At 38.6% G+C, this 25,148-nt stretch overlaps 1 protein-coding gene across 6 annotated transcripts in view; it reads left to right on the forward strand.

Annotated features, from left to right (window-relative positions):
* GRIA3 (glutamate ionotropic receptor AMPA type subunit 3) overlaps positions 1 to 25,148 on the forward strand; it is a 272,052-nt gene that overhangs the window by 120,903 nt on the left and 126,001 nt on the right. For all 6 annotated transcript variants that reach the window (XR_011499627.1, XR_011499628.1, XM_070502043.1 and 3 more), the window contains one exon: positions 12,472 to 12,659. Coding sequence is in view for 4 of the 6 variants with exons in the window: in XM_070502043.1 (XP_070358144.1) it covers positions 12,472 to 12,659 (188 nt within the window). In the remaining 2 variants the exon portion in view is untranslated. The remainder of the gene's footprint in view (positions 1 to 12,471; positions 12,660 to 25,148) is intronic.

A 25,148-nucleotide genomic window follows, 5' to 3' on the forward strand; every position in this document is an offset into this window, starting at 1 on the left:
ACCCCTGAGATACCCACAGGCTACCAGCTGTTCATTAGCTAAATGCCATAGCCTAAAATCAGAAAGCACATCATCAGCTTTCATATTCATCATCTGAATGACTCCAAGAGATGGACAGACCCCTCAAAAAAGTTCAACATCCCCTTTTCTTGTCCTTCTAAATTCACTTGTTTTAAGGCTTCTGCTAAAATGCAACTGTGTTAGCTGGAAGGGTACTCATTAAGCCATTAGCCATTCTTATGATGGCACCTGGAAAAGGACAGATGCTGAGAGAATGGGACATAGGACAGGAAAGTTTTGATGCTGGGGAAGGAGGAAAGAAAAAGCTGGAAGTGGTGGTAATAAGTCTAGTAATGTACTGGGTAGACAGGGAACACGAGGATCTTGTGTGGCATCAAGATGAAAGGAAATGTAAAGAGATAAGCTCTGTCCACTTCATAATGTTGCCAAGGAACATCCTGAAATGAGACCTATAAAGTAGGCTGTGCGGCACAACATACTTGAAAGAGCACTAAATTGGAAGTGAAGAGACTTGCTTCTAGGACCTGGACTAGTGAGGCATGTGAGACTACATTTGCACAACTCTGAGAAAGTGCCTTCTTGAGGGGGTGGGGGAAGTAGAGACATGTTGGTCAAAGGGTACAAAGTTTCAGTTATGCAAGGTGAATGAGTTCTGGAGATGTAATGTACAGCACAGTGACTGCAGTTAACAATACTCTATTGAAATTTGCTAAGAGAATAAATATTAAGTGTTCTCTCAATAAAAAAAAGAAAGAAAATGGTAACTATGTGAGGTGAAGGATGTATTCATTAGCTTCATTGTGGAGATCATTTTAAAACATATACATATATCAAAACATGAAGTTGTACACTTTAAATATATACAATTCATATCTGTCAATTATACCTCAATATAGCTGAAAGAAAAAGATAATCGAAAAAGTTTTTGCTCCCTAGATGCTTCTCTTGCCTCACCCTAGTCCCAGCCCTGCTTACTTTGCTTTTAATCTTGCTTCTGACTCTCAACTAGCTATGCAGTCTTGGGCAAGTCACTTCTCTTCTCTAACCACCATCCCTTAAACCAGAGCAGTTCCACTTTTATCTGTCTCATATATTGGGCTTCCATGAAAATTTCATTTGCAAAGAGTTCCAGAGCTTTAAAAATTCTATCCTTCAGTGACATCAGCATCATGGTGGAGTGAGCTCTTCCCTTAGACTCTCACCTCTAATATAGAACAAAAAGGACACTCATAAACCAACAGAGGACATTCACACAACACAATAGATGTATAAGAGACCCATGCAGCCATACATCTGAACATGTAGGTGTTGGAACCTCTGGGAGGCAGTGAAAGGAGGTAAGGGGATCTCCTCTCCCTCTCCCAACAGCAGTGACCTAGAGCACAGGACCATGTGTGGCTCTGAGAGGAGAGGGGCAAGGAGGCAGTCCTCCTTGGGAATGCCTTCACTCTCTGAATTGCCTCCCAGCCTTGGGAAGGCTCCACACAGAGGAGGCTAAGCAATCATGGGGGAATATTCACCAAGCTGAGCAGCCTAGGAGGGCAGAGAGCAAGAGCAGAGTGGGAGCACCCCCAGGATGACACACACACAAAAGAAAGTGCTGCTCCTACCACCTCACAGACCAGTTTGGCCAGTTGACCAGAGGAAGGGACCCCCACCAGAGCACCAGCTCATACATGTATAAAGCAGCAGCAGCCAGTGGGAAAACGCTCTGTCAGCATAGCTTCCAAAGGACAGGCACAGCTGTCAGGGATCACAGCAGGCTCAGAATCCAGAGTTCCTGCCCCTCTCCAGTGGTGGCAGGTGGAATCTGTGACCAGATACTACCACTATGCGAAGGCAAAAATCCATCCTATCAAATAGTATGAAGAAGTATGTTAATACTCCAGACCAGAAGGAAAATAACATGCACCCAGAAACCAATCTTGAAGGCAAAGAAATTTACAAACTAAATGACAGAGAATTCAAAGTAGATATCATGAAAAAATTCAACGAGTCACAAGAAAACTCAGAAGACAGTTCAATGAAATCAGGAATAAAATTAATGAACAGAGGGAATTCTTCACAAAAGAGATTGAAACTATAAAGAAAACCCAATCAGAAATGTTGGAGATGAAAAACAATGAATGAGATAAAGAAAAATCTGTAGTCCTTAAATAATAGAGCTGATATTATGGAGGAGAGAATTAGCAATTGAGAGAAATATAGAAATGCTTCAGATGGTAGAGGAGAGAACTAAGACTAAAAAGAAATGAAGAGATTCTCTGAGATATTTCTGACTCAATTAGGAAATGCAACATAAGGATTAAGATAGTCCAGAGGTAGAAGAGAGGGAGAAAGGAGCAGAGAGCTTGTTCAAAGAAATAATAGCTGAGAATTTCCCAAACCTGGGGAAGGAGCTGGAACTACAAATAAAGGAAGCTAATATAACTCCTAATTACATCAATGTAAAAAGACCTTCTCCAAAGCATATATTAGTAAAACTTGCAAAAGTCAGTGACCAAGAAAAAATATTAAGTGCAGCAAGGCAGAAGGAAATAATCTACAAAGGAACCCCTATCAGGCTTTCAGTGGATTTCTCAGCAGAAACCTTACAGGCTAGGAGAGAGTGGAATGACATATTCAAAATTCTGAAAGACAAAAACTTTCAGCCAAGAATACTCTATCCAGTGAAAATATCCTTCAGATATGATGGAGAAATAAAAACTTTCCCAGACAAATAAAGGCTGAGGGAGTTTATCACCACAAGACCCCTCCTAAAAGAAATGATCAAGAAGGCCTTCATACCTGAAAAAAAGAAAGTGTTTGCAAAGCCTTAAGCAAGGAGATAAATAGGCAGACAAAATCAGAAAATTGCAGTTCTCCATCAGAACAGGTTAGCAAACACTTAATTATAACATTAAGGTTAAAGGGAAGTGAAACATCAAAAACAACTATAATCACTTCATTTTAACCACAAACTGACAACACAAAATGGAATAAGTTGTGACAACAATAATTTAGGGAAGAGGAAAGGGATGGAACCTGCTTAGACTGAGGAAATAAGAAGCTATCAGAAAAAGTACCATCTCATCTGTGAGATCTTTTATACAAACCTCACAGCAACCAATAAATGAAAAAATCAGAACAGAGACACAAATGTTAAAGAGAAAACTGACAAGACCATCATAGAGAACCACCAAATTGAATTGTCAGTCCGAAATACACAGGATGAGAAATGGGAAATATAGAACAACCAGAAAACAAGTGATAAATTGGCAGCATTAAGCCCTCATATATCAATAATCACTCTAAATGTAAATAGATTGAATTCTTCAATCAAAAGACACAGACTGGCTGGATGGATTGAAAAACAAGACTCAACAATATGCTGCATCCAGGAAACACATCTCAGCTCTAAAGACAAATACAGGCTCAGAGCTAATGGATAGAAGACAATATGCCAAGCTAATGGCAAACAAAACAAAAAGATGTTGCCATACTTATATCAGACAAAGTAGACTTCAAGATGAAAAAGGCAATTAGAGACAAAGAGAGGCAGTATATAATGATAAAAGGGACATTCCACCAAGAGGACATAACACTTATGAGTATATATGCATCTAACACAGGAGCACCAAAGTACACAAAGCAACTATTAACAGACCTAAAAGGAGATATTAACAGTGAAACAATAATAGCAGGGGACCTCAACACCTCACTTAATCAATGGATAGATTATCCAGATAAAAAGTCAACAAGGAAATAGTGGAATTAAATGAAAAATTAGACCAGATGGACTTAATAGGTATATATAGAACACTACATCCAAAAACAACAGAATACACATTCTTCTCAAGTACACTGGAACATTCTCAAAGATAGGCCATATGTTGGGAAACAAGGCAAGCCTCAATAAATTGGAGAAGACTGAAATTATATCAAGCATCTTTTCCAACCGTAATGCTATGAAACTAGAAATCAACTACAAGAGAAAAGCTGGGAAAGTGACAAAATATGTACAGACTAAACATCATGCTACTGAAAAACCAATGGATCATTGAAGAAATTATAGAAGAAATCAAAAAATATCTTGAGACAATTGAAAATGAAAATACACCATACCAACTCATATGGGATGCAGTAAAAGTGGTCCTAAGGGGGAAATTCATAGCAATATAGGCCCACCTTAACAAACAAGAAAAATCTGAAATAAGCAAACTACATCTAACAAAACCAGAAAAAGAGGAACAAACAAAGCCCAAAGTTATCAGAATGAGGGAAATAATAAAAATTAGAGCAGAAAAGTGAAATTGAAACCAAAAAAAACAGTAGAAAGGGTGAATGAGACTAAGAGCTGGTTCTTTGAGCAGATAAGCAAAATTGACAAATCCTTAGCCAGTGTCACTAAGAAAAAAGAAAGAAGGCTCAAATAAATAAAATTAGAAATGAAAGAGGAGAAATTACAACCACAGAAATAGAAAGGATTATAAGAGAATACTATGAAAAACTATATGCCAACAAATTGGACAATTTAGAAGAAATGGAAAAATTCTTAGACTCATACAACCTCCCAATACTGAATCAAGAAGAAATAGAGAATCTGAATAGACCAATCACAAGTAAAGAGATTGAAACAGTAATCAAAAATCTCCCATAAAACCAAAGTCCAAGATCAGATGGCTTCTCTGGAGAATTCTACCAAACGATCAAAGAAGATTTAATATCTGTCCTTCTCAAACTATTCCAAAAAATTGAAGAAGGCAGAATGCTTCCTAACACATTTTACAAGGCCAACATCACCCTGATCCCAAAGCTAGACAAGGAGAACACAAAGAAGGAAAATTACAGGCCAAAATCACTGATAAACATAGATACAAAAATCCTCAACAAAATATTGACAAACTGAATACAGCAGTACATTAAAAGGATCATACACCATGATCAAGTGGGATTTATACCAGGGATGCAGGAATGGGTCAACATCCACAAACCAATCAGTGTGATACACCACATTAACAAAATGAGGAATAAAAACCACATGGTATTCTCAGTAGATGCAGAGAAAACATTTGACAAGATCCAACATCCATTTATGAGAAAAACTCTCAATAAAATGAGTATAGAAGGAAAGTACCTCAACATAGTAAAGGCCATATATGACAAAACCACAGGCAACATCATACTCAATGGGGGGAAACTGAAAGCCATCCCTCTGAGAACAAGAACAAGACAAAGGTGCCCACTCTCACCACTCTTATTCAACATAGCATTGGAGGTTTTGACCAGGGCAATTAGGCAAGAAAAAGAAATAAAAAGTATCCAAATTGGAAAGGAATAATAAAACTCTCACTGTTTGCAGAAGACATGGTTTTATGTATAGAAAACCCTAAAGAATCCATCAGAAAACTATTAGAAATAATCAAGAACTACAGCAAAGTTGCAGGGTGCAAAATCAACTTATAAAAGTCGGCTGCATTTCTGTGCTCTAATAACAAACTAACAGAAAAAGAACTCAAGAATACAATCCCATTTACAGTCACAATGAAAATAATAAAATATCTAGGAATAAATTTAACAAAGGAGGGGAAAGGCCTATGCAATGAAAACTATAAGACATTATTGAAAGAAATCAAAGAAGACATAAAAAATGGAAAGATATTACATGCATATGGATTGGAAGAATAAACATAATTAAAATGTCTTTACTACCTAAAGCAATCTACATATTCAGTGCAATCCCAAACGAAATCCCAATGACATTCTTCATGGAAATAGAACAAAGGATCCTAAAATTCATATGGAGCAACAAAAGACCCCAAATAGCTAAAGCAATACTGAGAAAAAAGAACAAAGCTGGAGGCATCACAATCCCTGACTTTAAAATATACTACAAAATATACTTTACAATATACTACAAAACAGGATGATACTGGCACAAAAATAGACACACAGATCAATGAAACAGAACTAAAAATAGAAATAAATAAAACCACACATCTATTGACAGCTAATCTTCAACAAAGGAGCAAAGAACATACAATGGAGAAAGGAAAGTCTCTTCAATAAATGGTCTTGGAAAACTGGACAGCCACATGCAAAAGAATGAAAGTAGACCATTATCTTTCACCGTACACAAAAATTAACTCAAAATGGATTAAATACTTGAAGGTAAGACATGAAACCATAAAAATCCTAGAAGAAAATATAGGCAGTACCCTCTTTGACACTGGTCTTAGGATGATCTTTTTGAATACCATGTCTACTTGGGCAAGGAAACAGAGAAAAAGTAAACAAGAAAAAATAAACAAATGGGACTTCATCAGACTAAAGAGCTTCTGCAAGGCAAAGGAAACCAGGAACAAAACGAAAAGACAACTCAATAATGGGGATATATGATTTGAAAATCATATATCCAACAAGGGGTTAATCTCCAAAATATATAAAGAACTCATACAACTCAACAACAAAAAAACAAACAACCTGGGGCTGGCCCAGTGGCACAGTGGTTAAGTTCACACCTTCCGCTCCAGTGGCCCGGGGTTCGCTGGTTCGGATCCTGGTGCGGACATGGCATCACTTGTCAAGCCATGCTGTGGCAGCCAGCCCACATATAAAGTAGAGGAAGATGGGCATGGATGTTAGCTCAGGGCTAATCTTCCTCAAAAAAAAAACCCAATCAAAAAATGGGCAGAGGATATGAACAGACATCTTTCCAAAGAAGATATAGGCATGGGCCAATAGGCACATGAAAAGGTATTCAATGTCACTAATCATCAGGGAAATGCAAATCAAAACTACATTGAGATATCACCTTATGCTCATTAGAATGGCTATAATAAGCAAGACAAAAACTAACAAATGTTGGAGAGGTTGTGGAGAAAAGGGAACCCTCATACACTTCTGGTGGGAATGCAACCTGGTGCGGCCACTATGGGAAACAGTATGGAGACTTCTCAAAAAGTTAAAAATAGAAATAACATATGACCTGGCTATCCCACTGCTGTGTATTTATCCAAAGAACTTGAAATCAACGATTCAAAGAGCCGTATGCACCCCTATGTTCATTGCAGCATTATTCACAATCCAAGAAGTGGAAGCAAACCAGGTGCCCACTGACTGATGAATGAATAAAGAAGATATGGTATATATACACAGTGGAATACTACTCAGCCATAAAAAAGACAAAATCATTCCATTTGCAACAACATGGAAGGACCTTGAGGGTATTATGTTAAGCAAAATAAGCCAGATAGAAAAAGACAAGCACCATATGATTGCACTCATGTGTGGAAGATAAGCAAACACATGGACAAAGAGAAGAAAGAGGGTAAGGGGGATGGGAGTGGGAATAAGGGATAAAGGGGAACATTTATATGGTGACTGACAAATAATAATGTACAACTGAAATTTCACAATGTTATAAACTATTATGACATCAATAAAAATAAAATTCTCTCCTTCTGTTCTGAGTCATCTGTAAAGGTCCTCCTAGCCTTTGATGCCGTGATTCTATGACTAAAAACTGCAGACCACAAGAATTTTCATGGGCCAGTTTGAGCCTCTCTTTTTCAATCTGCAAATACTGAAAAGGCAGTTTCTAGCACAGGCTAATGGGGCAAATATTGAATTACCCTCTGGGAAAGATCAACTTGTCTCTCTAGAACATTTCCAGAGGGTCAGCAATCCTTTTTGGGGTTTTATTGAAAATTCTCTGAGAATCCCAACCAGGCATGGAATGCTATAAACGTCAACACTCATGTTTAGCCCATTTGTCATTATCAGAGAATCTCATATTTGGGGGACTGCTGGAAACCATGTCAAAAGTACAGATGGTGTGGCTCTGCGAGATCTGGTACAGATTCATGAGCAACAATAAGTGGTGCTAGCCCCTGGTGGAAAATACAAAGCAGAGAGAAGAAAATTATCCTCAACTGTATTTCTTTGGGTGTGTTTCATTACCAACTTCCATACATCAATATCCTGTTTCTTGTTCTTCTGCATTTTCAGATCAAATACTAAATTTGTTCAGCATGGAGCAATTTTTCATTTTGTTTGTCCATTGAATAACATCCTGGCCTCCCTTCCCTTGTGAAAGTGATTTTGACAACTGTAGATTTGAGATCTTTTTGTATCTCGTGCCATCCCTGTCATAAGGCCAACCTTCTAGTCACAAATTGAATTAATTGGGGGCAGATTCTGAGTGGAGATTTGCATGCAAAAGTTTATTGGGCAATATTCTCGTTATCAACACTTGTGGGAGGAAAAGAAGGAAATACGTTTGGACAGGAGAAGATGGGCTGTGGTGCAGTCATAACAAGGCCTCAGCCTACCCTTCAGGGAGCTCTGACGTTTGGATGGCCACTTGGAGTTATCCCATTCAGGCTGAAGGGATTGTGCCTTTAGTCCTCGAAACAACCAGTCATTGGATGCAGGCTGCCCTGGGAAGGGAGTATAACCTTAAGCAAGGTAGCCTTATTCAGCCAGCAACTTTCCCAGACGCTGAAGGAATAAGTCCTTTGGTGCTGAGGGGGATCTGGGTGGTAGAGCACAGCATCCCTACACTAGCCTTTGCCAAGATGACCTCTTTGTTTAGCAAGAGTAGCCCAACAACCAGTCCAGCAGGATTGGATTGGTCATAGCCTTGGCTCAGTTCTCCATCCACAATCACCTTGCCACTCCTCTATTGTCATGCTCCTATGTTATTTTGGTTGAATGCAGATGACAATCTAGCGTTCACCCAGTTACCTATGTGGTAACTCCCGGTCTTTAAAATGAGGAAGAAAAAGAAGTTGAACAGCAACAGTGGTCTGATTAGGATGAGAGAGTTTGCTGCTCAAATAAAAGTAGCTTTCACTATTGCAAAGTTGGGCATGTTAAAGCTCACACAGAGTGGAGGACAATTCTGAAGTTACTAAAACAGCAGGCATATTTTTACAAAGCCAAGGCTTTGTTACGTACCTCACCTCCTACAAGCACTGACGCCTGCTTGTGATCTGGCTCCAGAGACAAACTTTTCTCTTTTCTTCTCCTTAATACTTATATTTACCTCTGTTCAGTCAGCTGCAACAGGGAATAGTCAAACTGCAATAAATTACGTATGAAAAGAAATCAATGCTTTTTTTCTGGATTACTCACTAACGTTTACTGAATTGAGATGACCATTCCCCCCAGGGTTCTCGAGGACACAGCCACGTGTTCAAGCAGACACAGAGAAACTCTGCATGGTAAAAGATTCTGCAGTGTTAAGCCACAGTTGTGATGCTCACAAATGTGAGTAAGCCTCATAGCCCAGGAGGCCCCAGATCCAAGCTCATTAAGAAATCAGTGTGCTTTTTCTATTTAATTTTTGAGTAGGTAATACATTCACATGGTTCAAAGAACAGAGGTATATAAAGATCTATAAAGTTGATGTTTAAGAGGCCTCTCATTTGTGGCAGCAAACAGCATACAGAGCAGCACTCATCTGTCATCCATGTCTTCCAGGAGCTTATGCTCTTAGAGGACAGCATGAGTTGTATTTTTTAATCTTTATTGTTTTTGTACTTACAGAAAATAATGCCTACTTCTTGTAAAATAGTCAAACATTACATAAACGACAGTGCAAATAGAAGTTCTTGGTAATCCTACACCTCAGAGATAACTACTGCCCATTCTTTCAAATTTTTTCTATACATATACAAACGTGTATTTTTTTACAAAAATAGAATTATACTATAGATGCTATTTTGCAGCTTTTTTCTATGTAATAATATGTTGCAGAAATCTTTCCTTTTGTTACATAGAGTCCAAGCTATCTTTTAACAGCAGCACAGTATTCTATATGTCTGTACTATAATTAATTTATCCAGTTTTATTTTGAATTTTTAAATGTCTGTCATACAGTTCTTCAAATTGGTGATTCCATTGCTTGGAAGTGATTTACCTTGAATTTAAATCTACTCATCCCCAGAGAAATGAATGAGAAGTCAGTAAGGGTAGCTTCATGGGGGAAGAGAGTCATCCAGAAAGGTCTATAGGTAGCAGGAGAAAGGACAGACAGGTGCAATCGCCTTGAGTAGGTAACAATGAGAATACTGAATAAGTGGGCAAGACCATCCTCCATATTTGAGTGAATGTAAAAACAGGGAAGAAGTGCAGACTGGATGAGGTGAGGGATTAAAGAAACTGGGATAAAAGCAGGCTGGAATGGAATGAGTCTTAATACATGGATGGTGAGCTGTTACATAGCAAAGGCTTTATGGAGAGAACTGACATGCTTTAGTTGAATCCAAGCTTGATATTAGTTAACAATATAACGTGGCTATTTAGAAACATGAGCAATCTTAGGCTGCTAAAATAACAGCCCATATCAAAGCAAGCGAAAATCCCATTGTCATCCACACTGGTCACATCACATCTGAATTATCAGGATCAATAAAATATTGACAAATATCCATAGGAGAGAGACAGAACAGTGAGGCAGCCTATCATCATGTCATAAAAGTAATTGTTGTAGGATTGGGACATCTTTAGCCTGAAGAAAAGAAAGATAAGGGGAGATATGCTAACTATCTTAAAAAGTGTCAAGGATTATCACATGGAAAAGGGATTAAACTTGTCTGTCAACCCAAAAAGTGGAATAGAACTAAAGAGTAGAGATTACAAGAGAGCAGATTTTTTCTCGACACACAAAAAACTTATATTTTGCTAAAGTCTTTAAAAAGTTTAGTTTAAATATATCAAAGACTCCCTGTGTAATTTCATTACCATTATCATTCAGCCAATACTTTCTTTATAAATAGTACAGAAGTAAAATTCAACCTAGTCCTTGCTAAATTTTCATAAATTCTTAATTAGTGGGATTCAAAATAATGAGTCTTTATTGCACACTGCTTAAGAAAAATTTTCAAATACTTTAATCCCTTTCTTCCTATGTTTATTTCTTAATCCCATGCCTTGGCCCACCATGCGCCCTCAACTCCCACTGAGGCAGTGAACACACAGAAAACCCACACGAAAATGTAAATCTGAGAAATAAATATGCGTGGTTGGTTTAAAAAGAGTAAGAATTAACGTTTAAAGCAATGGTAATTTACTCTGATCTGTAATTTTGAGCTCTTGTGCTGAAATTGCTCATTTGGAAATTACCAAGTTCTTGGGTCTCATTTGTGATCTTCCTGCATACACCAAGCACACAAAGGAGTCATAATGACTGGCTGAGTCACTGCTGCCATCTCCCTGAAGCATACTCTCCAAATGTCAATACCATTTTCTATGGTGCAGTGAAGATTCCCAACCGTAGCCTACTTACCCTCCAGGGTGAACCCAAGACAGCACAGAACCTAGAATGTGTTCACAGGGCAGCACAATCTTCCTCCATTCCCTACTCTTCCAGTGGCTGAATTGTTATGCCACAGATCATTTTGGCATTGCGAATCATCTCCATCACCCACTTTCATTAATCATTACCTAAATATAAATGGAAAACTATTTAAATTTATGGGAAGATGGGAGCTTCTTATGACCATATCCCCAATAAAATGATGTCTATACTTGATGAAATTTTACTCAGATTGTGGATTCATACCAGAAGCAAAAACATAGACGTAACGTAATATTAGAGACACAAATACTTTAAAGGACAGTACGTAGAAAACCCTGTGCTTTTCTGTGGTTCATACTTTAAGATATACTGCTCTTTCCAACTTATCAAACCCTGGCTCCAAAAAGGTCATCTAAAACTCAAGCATGAGATCTTTTCTCTTTCTCATTCAGCATAGATCCAGGGTGTTAGTAGTTAATAATGGTCTGATGTAAGTTAACTAAAAATGTACCAAGAATTCCTGGTAACCTTCATTGAGAAAGGGGAAGAACTCAGGAAGACTTAATATAATTGAACTTTTTCATAATGCTGTGATCAAAAGGACCAGTGTGATATCTTTGTTATAGACTATCTTTGTCAGGTTTTCTTAGAGTTGTTTTACCTGGGAGACATAATTTACCTTGTTGGATAGCCATATCCATGTAAGGATCAGCCATATTATAATGAGGTTCTATCTCTATTGAAGTTATCTCCAATTCTGAAGAACGTTTCTGTGGAAGATGAAAGAAATGAGTTTCAACAGCAGTAGGAAAGATTGAGGCTAGAAATAGGGAAGAAGCTTTTGGCATTCTTTCCGTAGATATTTTGATAATGCATGTCAATGAAAACAACTAGGTACTATAATTCAGCTGTGATTGCTTAAGTACAGGCTTGATAAACACATAGCCTGGTGCCCACAAGTTGTAGAATCTTCTTTCCTTACACAAGATAGAGGTGCCAACTGTCTGGGGGTTAAGGCTGAGGTTATGAGTAAGCCTGCTCTCCACGATGGATAAGGTTGAAAGGGACCCAATGGACTCTGAGTAAAAACTCAGCAGAACCTTTAATACATTCAGAAAGATTTTAAAAAGAAAAAAAATCATTGTAGCTGTTTTTCATTCTTTCAGGATTTTCCATCCTCCAAGCAATTATGGAAGCAGCAGTGCAAAACAACTGGCAAGTGACAGCAAGGTCTGTGGGAAACATAAAGGATGTCCAAGAATTTAGGCGCATCATTGAAGAAATGGACAGGAGGCAAGAAAAACGATACTTGATTGACTGCGAAGTTGAAAGGATTAACACAATTTTGGAACAGGTACATTTGAGATTTATTCCACCCCCAGCCAACATGTTAAATCGTCAACCTGAGGCAGTTCCCACATCTGCTAATAAATTAAGTAGCCAACTGACGAAATATGCCAACAGTTTTTGATAGTCTCTCTAATCCTTTCTCCCTCCTCAGTGGCTGCAGAAAAAGAAAGAAAAAGAAAATCTAAGCTGTTGAAAATTGCATACCATGATTAATCTGGAAGTCTCTGCAATTTAATGCTACCTATCAGATAAATACATCCTTCCACACCTCTGTTTCACAGATAGCTGACTGTTTCAAAGTAATCCCCTTCCTTTCCCATACCTTCCTCCGGCAGAGAACAGACAAGGCATTAGGCAGGGAAGAAAGGTAGGGTTTTTGTTTCAGGGGCCTAATTGCAGAGTGTAGGGGCAGTATCCACTAGGTTTGAATTTGTGGATATTTTTGCAGAATATCCCTCAGGTTTCAGAGAGAAAGGGGCAGGGATGTGTGTATGCAATTTAAGACCATTTTTTAAGTAAGAAGGCATATGAGAAAAAAATGTTCTTGGTTTTTAAAATGTGAACAAAGTGAAAAAGAATTAGACTAAGGGTAAAATACAATTCCATGGGCCAAAATGTATTCATTATTAATCTTGGATATTTAAATTTAAGACTAAAAAATTTTAGAAGAAATGTTTCACCCTAAGCCAGATAGATACTCTGTTTGGAGGAAAGAGTCTAATTGAAATATGGTGAAAGTTTATTATTTTCCTCAGAAGTTTCAATTTGCCAGTTAATAACCAAGTGCCTATGCTGCCATAAACAAAACTGTAAGGGAAACATTTCCATTCTAATTCGATCCAGTGTACCTGGGGGCCAAAACAGCTTCAGAGATTGAAATTATAGCGAGCAGCCATTGCCTGGGAGAGCTGTTTTATAGCAAATTAAATATTAACAATTTGTCAGATACACGCCCATAAGAAGAAAATGCAAAAAAAAAAAAGTAGGTAAGAATAGGGAAGGGAAGAGAGGGGAGAGGATGAGAGATAAGGGGAGGGAGGGAGGAAGAAAGGTAGGAAGAAAGGGAAGGAAGGAAAGAGAGAGAAAAAGAAAGAGAAAGAGAGAGAGAGGGCAAGAGAGAGAGAAAGGAAAGAAAGAAAGAGAGAGAGAGAGAGAAAGAAAAAGAAAAAAATTGCTGACTCTGCATCGTAGGGATACAAAGCTGTCCCCTTCTTAAAAGAACAGCATCACCTCTAGGGAATCACACCTCACAGAAAATCTAGAGCACTAGACTGGCTACATCAAATTTTCCAACTAACATTCTCTTGAGCTACCCAAATGATCCACTCCTCCCTTCCAAAATTTTTTTTTTTAAAAACCTGCCTTTGATTTTCTCAGATCTTGAAAGTGAAGAATCAGGTCAGTGACGTTGGTGCATGTACTACATGCCCTCTAAAATTTTATACCAAAATAGCCTTTTAGTGGGTGACCTACTTAATAGCCTAAAGCAGAGGAACATCCTCCTTGTCATACTTTGTTTTCCTTCTTTTGTATCAGTTACTTTGGCTTCTTGAATATCTTACATACTGTTAAGTCTTTTGGGTTTTATAGGACCTTCTACTGGAGGCTGGGATTTTTCAGCATGATATAATAAAAAAGCAGTGGGTAGAGCTCTGATTTCTATACAGCCATAGGATCCTGGGCACGTCAAATATCCATGCCTCAGTTTTTTCAGCTACATAATGGGGAAAGAAAAATTTGTTCTACTTCATATGGTTGGTTGGTGTAATTGTTTTGAATGGCATAAATGCTATAGAAAAGAATAGTGATTATTAGTAAACAGTTTCAGGAAAACTAAATTAACATCATTCAAAAACCCTGTTCTCTCTTTTCATCTCACTTTCTATCTTCCTTTCTTCTACATGCACATTCACAGTACCCCTCAAAATACTTTCTGTACAATTTTTCATGGAACATTGTTCAAAGAAAAGTTTTTGCAATGTCCAGGTAGAGCTAAAGTGTTAATTTCACTTATTCTTTTTCCCTATTTCAAAAAATTGTCATAACACTATCAGTTCATGATGGTTTTCTCTACCATTTAAAGAATTTCTACTAGGCCATAAGTACTATGACGTAGGGACCATGTTGTCTTGTTTACTGTTGTATCTCTGGCATCCAACAGAGTATGTGGCACCTGGTGTTGGATGGATGAGTGGATGGATAGATGAATGGGTGGATGGATGAATATAGAATAAGAACATTTCAGTAAGTTCCACTGCGATGCTATGCTTCCATCAAGAGGCCAAATAGTACCTACGGTCACATGATATGATTATTAAAGTATACATTTTCTCAAAGGTTTAAGATGTAGCTCTCTGCTCAAGCCTCCTCTGATGATTTCATGAATTTGCCATAATTTATTTTTATATATAAATATATATTTCTCATTAAACAAATTTTTTAAATTAAGCAACAAATTCAACATGATATTTCTTTAGAGAAAACATTTTGTTAAATAAATTAAGTACTAAGTACAGAAATACCACTTTTCGGGGCTGGCCCTGTGGCCGAGTGGTTAAGTTCGTGCGCTCCACTGCAGGCGGCCCAGTGTTTCGGTGGTTCGAATCCTGGGCGTGGACATGGCACTGCTCGTCAAACCACACTGAGGCAGCGTCCCACATGCCACAACTAGAAGGACCCACAATGAAGAATATACAACTATGTACCGGCGGGGCTTTGCAAGAAAAAGGAAAAAAATAAAATCTTTAAAAAAAAAAAGAAATACCACTTTTCTCATTGGTTCCTAACCATTCTTTTGACAAACTTATAATTCACTATATAGGTCCTGGTTAGAATGATAACATTTATAACTCAATCAGTATCAAGTTCTCCTAAAAGATGTCCCCATCCTCCAAAGGTGTTTTCAAATTTGTTTGTGGTTATTTTCATGCAGGGAAACTTTTACAGTCTCCCACAAAATGACACTTCACGCCACTAGCTGAGGTAGAAAAGCCTGGTATACCACTATTATACTATTTCCTATAGATCAGATTTTGGCATAAAGTAAGTTCATATTGTACTCTATATCCAATGGGTGTTAATGAAAAGACCTCAATATGGTGCAATTTTTCAAATATAAGCAGGTCTTCAATATGGTATTATATAGCATATCCTCCCCATTTCATGATATAGGTTCTAATTTTCCCTGTGAGTGTTCAGACACGTATGGGGTAAACCAAAATTCTTCCAACATTTCTTTCCAAAGCTCTTTTTGATCTCTTTCAACCTTTCACACTACAGCCGAAAAAACGATGCAATTAGGTACTAATCTGTCTTTAATGTCTCTCCTTAACAGTTAATCTGTAAGGAAAATATTCCAAATTTACGGCTATAAGAATTAACATAGAAAAGGACAGAGCTAGAGATAGATGAAACCATGAAGTGTTGTCAGGGTTCATAGAGAACATTTAGAAACTGTAGATCTTGAATCTAAGAATTAAGGCTACTTTGTATAGGCAGATTTAGATGTACTAGGATGAATTACCACTCATCTGACCTGATATAGCATTCCTATTAATGTATTGTGTTCATGAGGTGCCCCCATTGGTGGACAGCTGCCTTAATTCAATGACCAATCTAAACATTAACTTTTGAAAAGGTTGCCTCTCATAGAGTTATCTACCCATGACTGAATAGATCCTCCATCCCAGTAGCATATACCTGTGGACTGCTTTTGAAGGTCAGACCGCATAAAATGATATGGCCCCATTAGACGTTAAATATTTATTTGGAGAGGGAGCATATAGTATAGAGTTTTAGAGCATGGACTCTGGAGCCAGTCTGCATGGATTCTGTCACTCACTAGCTGTGTGATCTGGGGCAAGTTACTTAACTCTCTGTGTCTCCATTTCCAGGTTGTAAAATGGGGATGATAACTGTACCTTAATGAGTTGATATATACAAAGCATTTAGAAAAGTACCTGACACATAGTGTTTGTATAGTGCTTTGATGCTAGACAACGTGTTTTCACATAGACTATCTCATTTAAGCCTCATTATGGGAGGCAGGCAGGGCAGATGTGTTTACCCCAAATTTACAAATAATAAATTGATGCTTAGAGACATTTAATGATTTGTCCAAACGTGGCTCTCTGTTCAATCCTAGTAAGTGACAAAGAAAGGACAAAACTCAGGTCTTCTGACTTCTAGTCCAGTGCTCTTGCCCCTATACTGAACCACCTCCCTTAATTTCCAAGTCATTTATTAAATATTTAGCCCATGTCAAACTCTACATTAGGCCTGCTCATCAGGTTACATTTTAAAACAATTGCAAAGCAATTGGAGAAGGTCTAGAGAAGAGCAAAAAAACGTGATTAAAGCATTAGAAAATCGGGCCTACGAGGAAAGGCTAAATGAGCTGGGGTTGTATAACCTGGTGAAAGAGAGCCAAGAGGCAGTTTAATCACCATCCTCAAGTATAAAGAGTTATCGTAAAGAGGGCACTGACCAACTGTTCTGCATGCCTAAGGACAGTACCAGAGAAATGAGCTTAACTAGACTAGAGAGAGAGTCAGCATTAGAAAAGACTCATTACTACAAGGAGAGAGGAAATTGGAGGAAAGAAAATCTCACTAGTTGAGGCTATACGAAGGTAAGGCCGTTCTGGATTACTAAAAAGTCAGATCTAGAATAGTTTTAAGATTGTTTTCAAGAATATACAAATACTCCAAGTTAATCCTATCTGTTGACAAGTAAATATCCTCATAGATTTATTTTCATGAATAGATAAGAATATTTCATAATTTGCCTGTCCATTGTATATCTAAAAGGTTGTCTCCTTAAAGAGATTTAAACATCCCCCTTTAGTCTTTACCATGTTTTTATTTTTTCTATAGATAATTCAAAGGTAAATCTCAGCATAGCCCCTGCTTGAATTATAGCATGTGCAAACTTAGTGTGGCCCAAACCAGTATGTTTCAATGTGCTACCCTCAGGAAAAATATAAAACGTATGATTTCCCTTGGAAATATGTCAGGCTAAAATCACCTCATCATGGATGTGAAAGTAACACTACTTAAGGACAGAATCCTGAAGCAGATCAATTTCTTAAGTTCCTGTCATTTGAGAACCCTGACTGCCACAACAAAGACGGTCATTTTAAGAAATGAAGCATCCAAGTTAGTAAGTCAGGTTTCTAAAGATAACAATTTAAGCAAGATGAACACGATTAGGGGCCCTTCTAAAGTATAAGGCTGTGCCACAAAGGAAACAGTGCTCACTCCAAAATATATATAGCAATTAGGGCCACTAGAGCACTGTTGCCAATGGCTAGACCTAGGTCGAGTGAATTAAAACTATTATAGCCTTATCCCTGCTCCTTGCCTCACCCTCCACTCAACACATAATGGTACTGTCCAGTTCCTCTCTCCTTTTTGCTCCCCCTTTGTCCCAGCCCTTCTTCTCAATGTTCCTTGTAGAACATTTAGCTGACTTACCAGTCCATAAGACACTTTGGGTTAGCACCCCTTCTTCTTGGAATATTTTGTTTGTGGTATAGTTGAATAAACACAAGCTTGGGAATTAAATAGACACGACTCCAAATCCTAGCTCCACTACTTCTCTATTGTGTGATATTGAGGAAACTGACAATTACTTTGAAGCTCAATTTTCTCATCTTAAAAGACTGCTTCACTACCTTCCTTTCATGTGACCCTCATGTGCTGTGAGGATCAAATAAGATAATAAGTGGAGAGCACCTGGCACAGTGCTTGGCACCCAGTAGGCACTCAATAACTGCTAACTATAGCTATTTGCTCATGAGTGATAAGTTTTTGTGCTTGTGGAAATTAGTTATTTGGGGATTGTTGCTCAAGAACAGTGTCCTCATGGATTTTCCAAAATATCAGTTCAATTTAAGGTCATATCATGAGAACAGAGTCTAAGACTTGAGCTATGCTCAGGTTACAGTCATATAAGTTTAACATGTTAGATGACCTTTTTTCTCCAATGTAACATTGACACACTTTTATTGATAAGCTCAAGGACTATCTTAGAACTAACTAGATTTTTCAGCGTCACTTAAAATAAAGGTACTAAAACCTTGAGCTACATATGATAACTGGGCATTCTTAATAACAAATATGTATTAAGTGCTTACAATGTTCCAGACACTATTGTAATCCATGTATGTGGATGTATATGTGTTAATATATCTCCTGTGAGTTAATCCTCTTATTAGCCCTATAAGGTAGATGGGAATATTCTCTCCATTTTACAGATGTGAAAATTGAGACTTAAAGGTCATACAGCTAATAATTGATGGAGCCAGAATTTGAACCCAAGGAGTCTGACTCCAAATGTTGTTAATCACTGCATTAATCAGCCTTGCATCTGACTGAGTTTTTCATTTGGAGTAGATTTAACCAGAGGTTATAAGAGAGAAGCATCCTGATAAGGCCTATAGCAGCTTTGTTTACAACACGCATTGTTAAAGCACAAGCATTTCATGGATATTTTCTCCAGTTGACGAGAATCCGTATTCCATTAACACACAGAATTGAAAATATGCCCCTTAAAGCTACCCTTTGGTGAAGAGCTTATTTATGATGAACAGGTTCATTTACTTATGGTGCCAAATCAATCTAACTATGCAATGGGCCCACAAGAGTAGGCATAAATTCTGAGGGGTACTCTCTCAGAGTGATATGTTAGTACAGCTAGCATTCCCATCTGTGTGCATTTCTTCTCAGGTAAAGAACCACAATCTCCATTATTTTACCAAAAACTACCCTGGGTGTTGCCCATTTCCTCCTTCCCTTGCTAGCGATTAATGTGACTATAACTAGCAAAGTCTGGAAGGTACAGCTCCCCTTTTCTCCCTTCTCTCCATTAATTCCCGGAAAACGCAGCATAAAATGGGGCTGGCTCTGGGAAAGCATAAATGCCCATAGGATAAGTATTTGAGATGGTTGCTTAGCTTTTCTGGGCCACTAGACTTGAGCAGAAGTGCTTCAAGGGGCTTGCTCCTCCCTCCTACCCAGTATCACCCTTAAACCCAGGTGAGAGGGGCCACCGCCTTGATCTCCATGCTTTAGAGGACTCCTCATACCATAAACACTAAAACACAAAGACTTTTGTTTTTCTTTGTGGTCTTAAGAGTTTCTTGAAAGGTGAGTAGCTAGTTGAGCATCACAGAGAAAAGGGAAAGGGACACATAATCCAAACTGGTCTCCCCAGATCAGAGCACAAAGGCACAGAGGGGTCAAAGTGGGGGGTGGCAAGGGCAGGGGAAATGAGCAAAAGATAAAATGATAATTCATGCCATAGGAAACAAGAGAAAAATGGCTAATTGTGTTTAAAATGGGTCTCCCAAAATCACTCTAAGTGAAGGGTCTTGGCAGATAAGTTTCTCCAGATAACTAAACTCCCTCCCTCTGCACTACTTGAATGATGCAGCTGTGGAAGACAACCTCAAGGCAGAATAGTGAGCTGTAGGTGTGGGGAAGTTATCATCCTTGGCTTCTTGGAGGCCTTGATGGGTCCACCCCATCCCAGCTTCAGGTGGATACAGTCACCACCCAGGAGTTCTGAGCACTGGTCCCAGCTTCCACCCCACCCCACCTTGCCCTGCCCCAGCAGGGTATCTGAATCTCACAGGTAATAGGGCTGGCCTGGGAGAGAGTCTGATTCCTTTACCTTCCTGGTCTATTTCAAGGGAGTTGGCTACAGGGTCTTGGGTGTGTGTAAAGATTTCAATCTAAAATGGAACCAGAGGATATGAAATGGAGACTCTCACTCATGCGCCCTCAGGAAAATGAAATTTAAGAACTGAGAGACTGATTTCCCATAAATGCCTGACTTACAGAAAACCAGAATTTATCTCTTGACCAATGAGCATTCGCCAAGAATTCTCTCCCCATCCTCAAGCCAATGAACTTACTGCTTGGACTCTGGCTGGACTTCCTCCTCTTTGCTCTCCTTGCCCATAAATACAGCCCTCCCAAACCCTCAATGGACTCCCCTATAGCTTGCTACAGTTTGCATTTCCCAAAATTCTATTCCTCTGCTATTCTCAAATAAACTCAATTTCTAATAATTCAAGATTGCCTCAGTTTACCTCTTTATTTAGGTTGACAGGTGGATACACAGGCCAGGGCAAGGCATACCTTGGTTTTGATCTTTGTAACATTTGATATATGGTATGTGGTCCTCCCTTTGTACTCTTGCCATGGGCTTCAAAAATGTTAGGGGTGACCCTGCTCCTATTCACCCGTATCTCTCATGGCATAGAAACGTAAATGACCCTGTCAAAATGTCCAGTTTATTTCTGGGGAGTAGGTTTTTATGCACATTCTAGTCTCATTCAGTGTAAATGTAGCTCTTCCAATCACCTATCATGATATTTGCTTGGTGAGGCAGGGTTGAGGAGGGTGCTTTTGCACAGTAATGCAATCTCTTCCTCACTAGCGTAAGTGCTGTGGAAGGCTAATTGAATATCTGGTAGAATTGGGATGCAGGGTTCACTCTTTTGGAAGATTTTTATATTACTCCTATCTCTCAAATGTGGGTACAGTCTACTCCAGAGAATCTTCCTGATACTCTCATATCTTTCACTTTATTCTATAGATATTCTCTTTTACACTATCCAAACTCCAAAAAAGAAGATGGTCTCTGGACATAGGATAAATATAGATCTGGAGGGGCAGCATAGGGAAGTAAATTACTCAGATTTCTCCTCCTTCTTTCCACACCCACCGCCACAACCCTAGCACTATGTCTTGTCAAATCCTTTTCAACACTAGAGTTTGTCTAAGATTTTCTATACTTAGAATTCCAAAGTTCTTCTGAAGACCTGCTTTCAGAGGCATGATTATAAGCTGAGGGTTACAAATTCTTCCACCACCACGTAGTAGTGGTTCTATATTTCACACTTAGGTCTATATCCCCCCATGACATTCAAATTATACAGTGGGCTGAGTGCAAGATAGGAGGCAGTACAGCTACACTGGAAAGCCCTTGAACCAAAGCAGGATGCCATTTATTTAACAGCCTGTGTCTACAGGTGGCCTGAGTAAGAAGTCTTTCAGAAGCTTCAAAAGACAAAGACAGGTAAGGGATTTGGCAGGTGTTACTATCTGGATTCCAAAGGGCGATCTGAGGCCATACCCCCATGACAGAGAAGCAAGGGCCTTACAGAACGAGACCTCTTGGAGTAGATAAATAATTGCTTAGCTACCTAAGGAATCACTGCATAATCAAGAGGCAACTCATGAAGAAGGAAGGCAAGGGGATCAGACCTCTGGAATAAGTGTTGTAATTTACATGGAAAACTTTCCAGACATGGGCCAGTCAACTGTTCTGACGTTAACATCACACAAGGGCTTATATTCAGCGTACTGTACTAGGCACTATCAAAAGAAACAAAAGCTCTCTTTCTTTCTTTCCTTTTTAAAATTTGTAATAGCCCTTAGCAATATGAGTCAAGTTAGAGAGCAGCATCTCAACAAATGTAAAATAATATAACAAAGACTAGGTACACATGTGCTGGTAGAATAAAAGGAATTAGAAAAGCCTACAGCTTATTTTTGCATATGAATAAATTAATCATAAAATGTAAGATCAAAGTGTTTCTAAGACCTTTGCCTTTCCATCTTCTTCTCCTAGGCACATGGTAAGTGCCATATGTAAAAAAGAGTTCCCATTCCCCTTTGCTTTCCCTGCTCGCCAGTCTCCTAATGGGCATGCTTCCAGATGTAGATGAATACATAGCCAAGCATACCCACTGGCTTTCCTGCATCTCTTACTGTATCTTACTAGATGTTCCCTTTCTTTCCCCATCTCCAGCCATTCCAAGTTTCTCTCTATCGATTGACTGCCTCATCCATCCTTTTCAGGGACCCTTTCTGTTACCTCACCAATCATGATGTCCAGTCGTCTCCAGTTCTTATCCTAATGACATGGTGATTTAATGCCATTACTTAACATATATTGGACTACCCTACTAATAAACATTTTGAAGAAAAATGTACCCCAGAATTGCAGAAGAGTGTCCCAAAAGCAAAACCTATGGCTGGATTTCTTAAAGATGCTCACTGCAGGCATGGTTTCTCTTAAGTCCAGCCTAAGTGAGTGGGACTCTGTACTTGTAGTAAAAGCTTTCAATGTTAGGTGATTTCATCACCCACTGGCAACCTTAAATAAACTTGTTCCCTAAAATGCTAAGATATTTATCCTACGAATTAGTAGCAGACATCAGTATTCTGTATTTACGGATTTTATCTTTGGCTTATTAAAAATGATGGCCTGACTCTCTGGTCGTTACTTCACTCTAGACTGGCTTTGTGACTATTTAGAAGCAAATCCTCTCTAGGAAAATAAAGAGAAAAAACTCATTCAAGATCATTACTTTGAAACAGCAAAACTCTTGTTTATTTTAGATGATAGAAGCTTGGTCTCAAAAAGGAAATGGTCCCGCTCAACCAACAGTTCCCTTCCCCCATTTTTTAAAACTGTAGTATCTCATTATTTGCTTGACTATTTATGATGAGGTTTGGGGGCTTTATTTAAAAAATCAACCCAAATTCCAATTAATTTTCATTAGGGAACCTCATGAGAATCCATGGAATGACTGGAGACACCCTAGAGTTTTACAAAACTGAGTACAGAAGCCTTGAGGCAGGAGACCTGGGTTCTAACCCCAAGTTGTATGACATCAAAAAGTCACTTAATCTCTCTGCACCTCCATTTCCTAAACTGTAAAATGAATGTGTTGAACATGATGGTCCCTTCCAGTTCCAACAGGCTATGACTCCCAGAGCTGTTAAAAACAAGGTAGGAAATTCAATTCAAGAAATATTGCTTGAAGCCTGATTCATTTTACCACACCCAGTGCTAGATATGGTGGGGGGGGGGGGGGAAGTACATGTCTTCCATGCTATAGCAGTAGGGGTGATAAGGCAATGCAATCATTCTGGAAGGCAGAGTATAAGTATCTAAAAATGTGTGAGTCAACTTTCCTGCTTTCTCTGATTGCTGGGCTAGTGACCATCACCGAGTGTTTCTTTGCTGACTGAGAATCTTGCAAGCCTCAACATCAGTGAGCTTTGCTTAGACTTGGAGACACAGATGAAGGGGGTGATTGAGATGATATGCTCCAGGGCTAGGGCACAGCTGGGAAGCTTATCATTTACCTCTGTCCTTGGAGTACAGAACAACAAGTCTCCCCATTAATAGGAGTTTCTGGTTGATCAAAGCTATACCACATGTGTATATAAATATCATATCAGCCCTTATGATATCTGGAAAATTCCTGGGGAAAATTCCTATTAATTAAGAATTTCTGGTAGTTGGATTCTGATTAACTGAGATTTGTTTGTTCATCACAAGCCCATTGTAAGTTCCTCATTATGTCCATATCCACCGTTATACTCCTGCTCAGATGCCCTTGTACATGGCAATGTATAGTGATTGCAATAAAGATTTATTAAATCATAAGACCTTCTCTCCCGTCTATTAACACCAATGTTTCAAGATTAAGGCTGGTACCTTATTCCAAAATTATAAAAATATGAATGAGCTCAAATGGAAAGATAAAACTAATACAGATAACCTTCCTTTTTTGAGTTAATTCCATAACTTAAATCAAGTGAGACCTCAGATCTGTTCTCTAATAAAAATAGAAAGAAAGGAAACATTAACCCTATATAGCTATGTTATCCCTCCACAGGCAATAAAGACATGTTCAGTTGGCAAGGGAGGAAAACGCCCTGCTACCTGTCCCATTGTATGGCTTACACATGAACACTCCAGTTAAGCTTTTGCAGGCACTGAGAGGTTGACTTCTATGGGTTAGAATTACTGGCTTTAAACATTGAATTTTTAAAATTTTTTTAAACAATGAATTTTTAGAATCATCATTCAGCTTTATTAGGGAATTTCCTCAGATTAAGAGCAACAAAAATGTAGCAATAAGAGGGTTCATCACTCAGCTGCATGATTATAGGAGTCTTGTCCTAGATTATAACAGGTGCTGTAACAAACAGTTTCATAAGGGCTGCAAGAATCACAGTTTACAACAGCAGCACAACAGCTAGTGATTGTTCAAGCTCACATTGCTACAGGACCCTTATGTTTAAAATAACTTAGACCTCTGGGTTCCCCTACGGAGAGGCACTAAGCAAATGCAAAATAAGTGCAGTAACAAAAAATAAAATAAAGTGTGCAGATTCAAGTTCTTTAGTGCACTAACACTGAAGGGCAAAAGCCATTGATTGATCCGTGCCAAGGTCCGGCCTTTGGTGAGACTGAGTATAGGAAAGAGTCCTCAATCAGTTTCATGCTATTGTTACCAACCACCTACCTGGCCCTTCCAGTCAAATTAATCCCATTCTTGTTGGGGCAGCTTTCCTTCAGTCCATATTTGACAGGGTCAAACTGTCTCTGCCAAAAGCTAACAAATTGACAAGTAAGGGGCACGATTCAATGGACCAGGGCCAAGGCTTAGGGAGATTGGTGA

Source organism: Equus asinus, chromosome X, assembly GCF_041296235.1.
Source record: "Equus asinus isolate D_3611 breed Donkey chromosome X, EquAss-T2T_v2, whole genome shotgun sequence".
Taxonomy (NCBI): domain Eukaryota; kingdom Metazoa; phylum Chordata; class Mammalia; order Perissodactyla; family Equidae; genus Equus; species Equus asinus.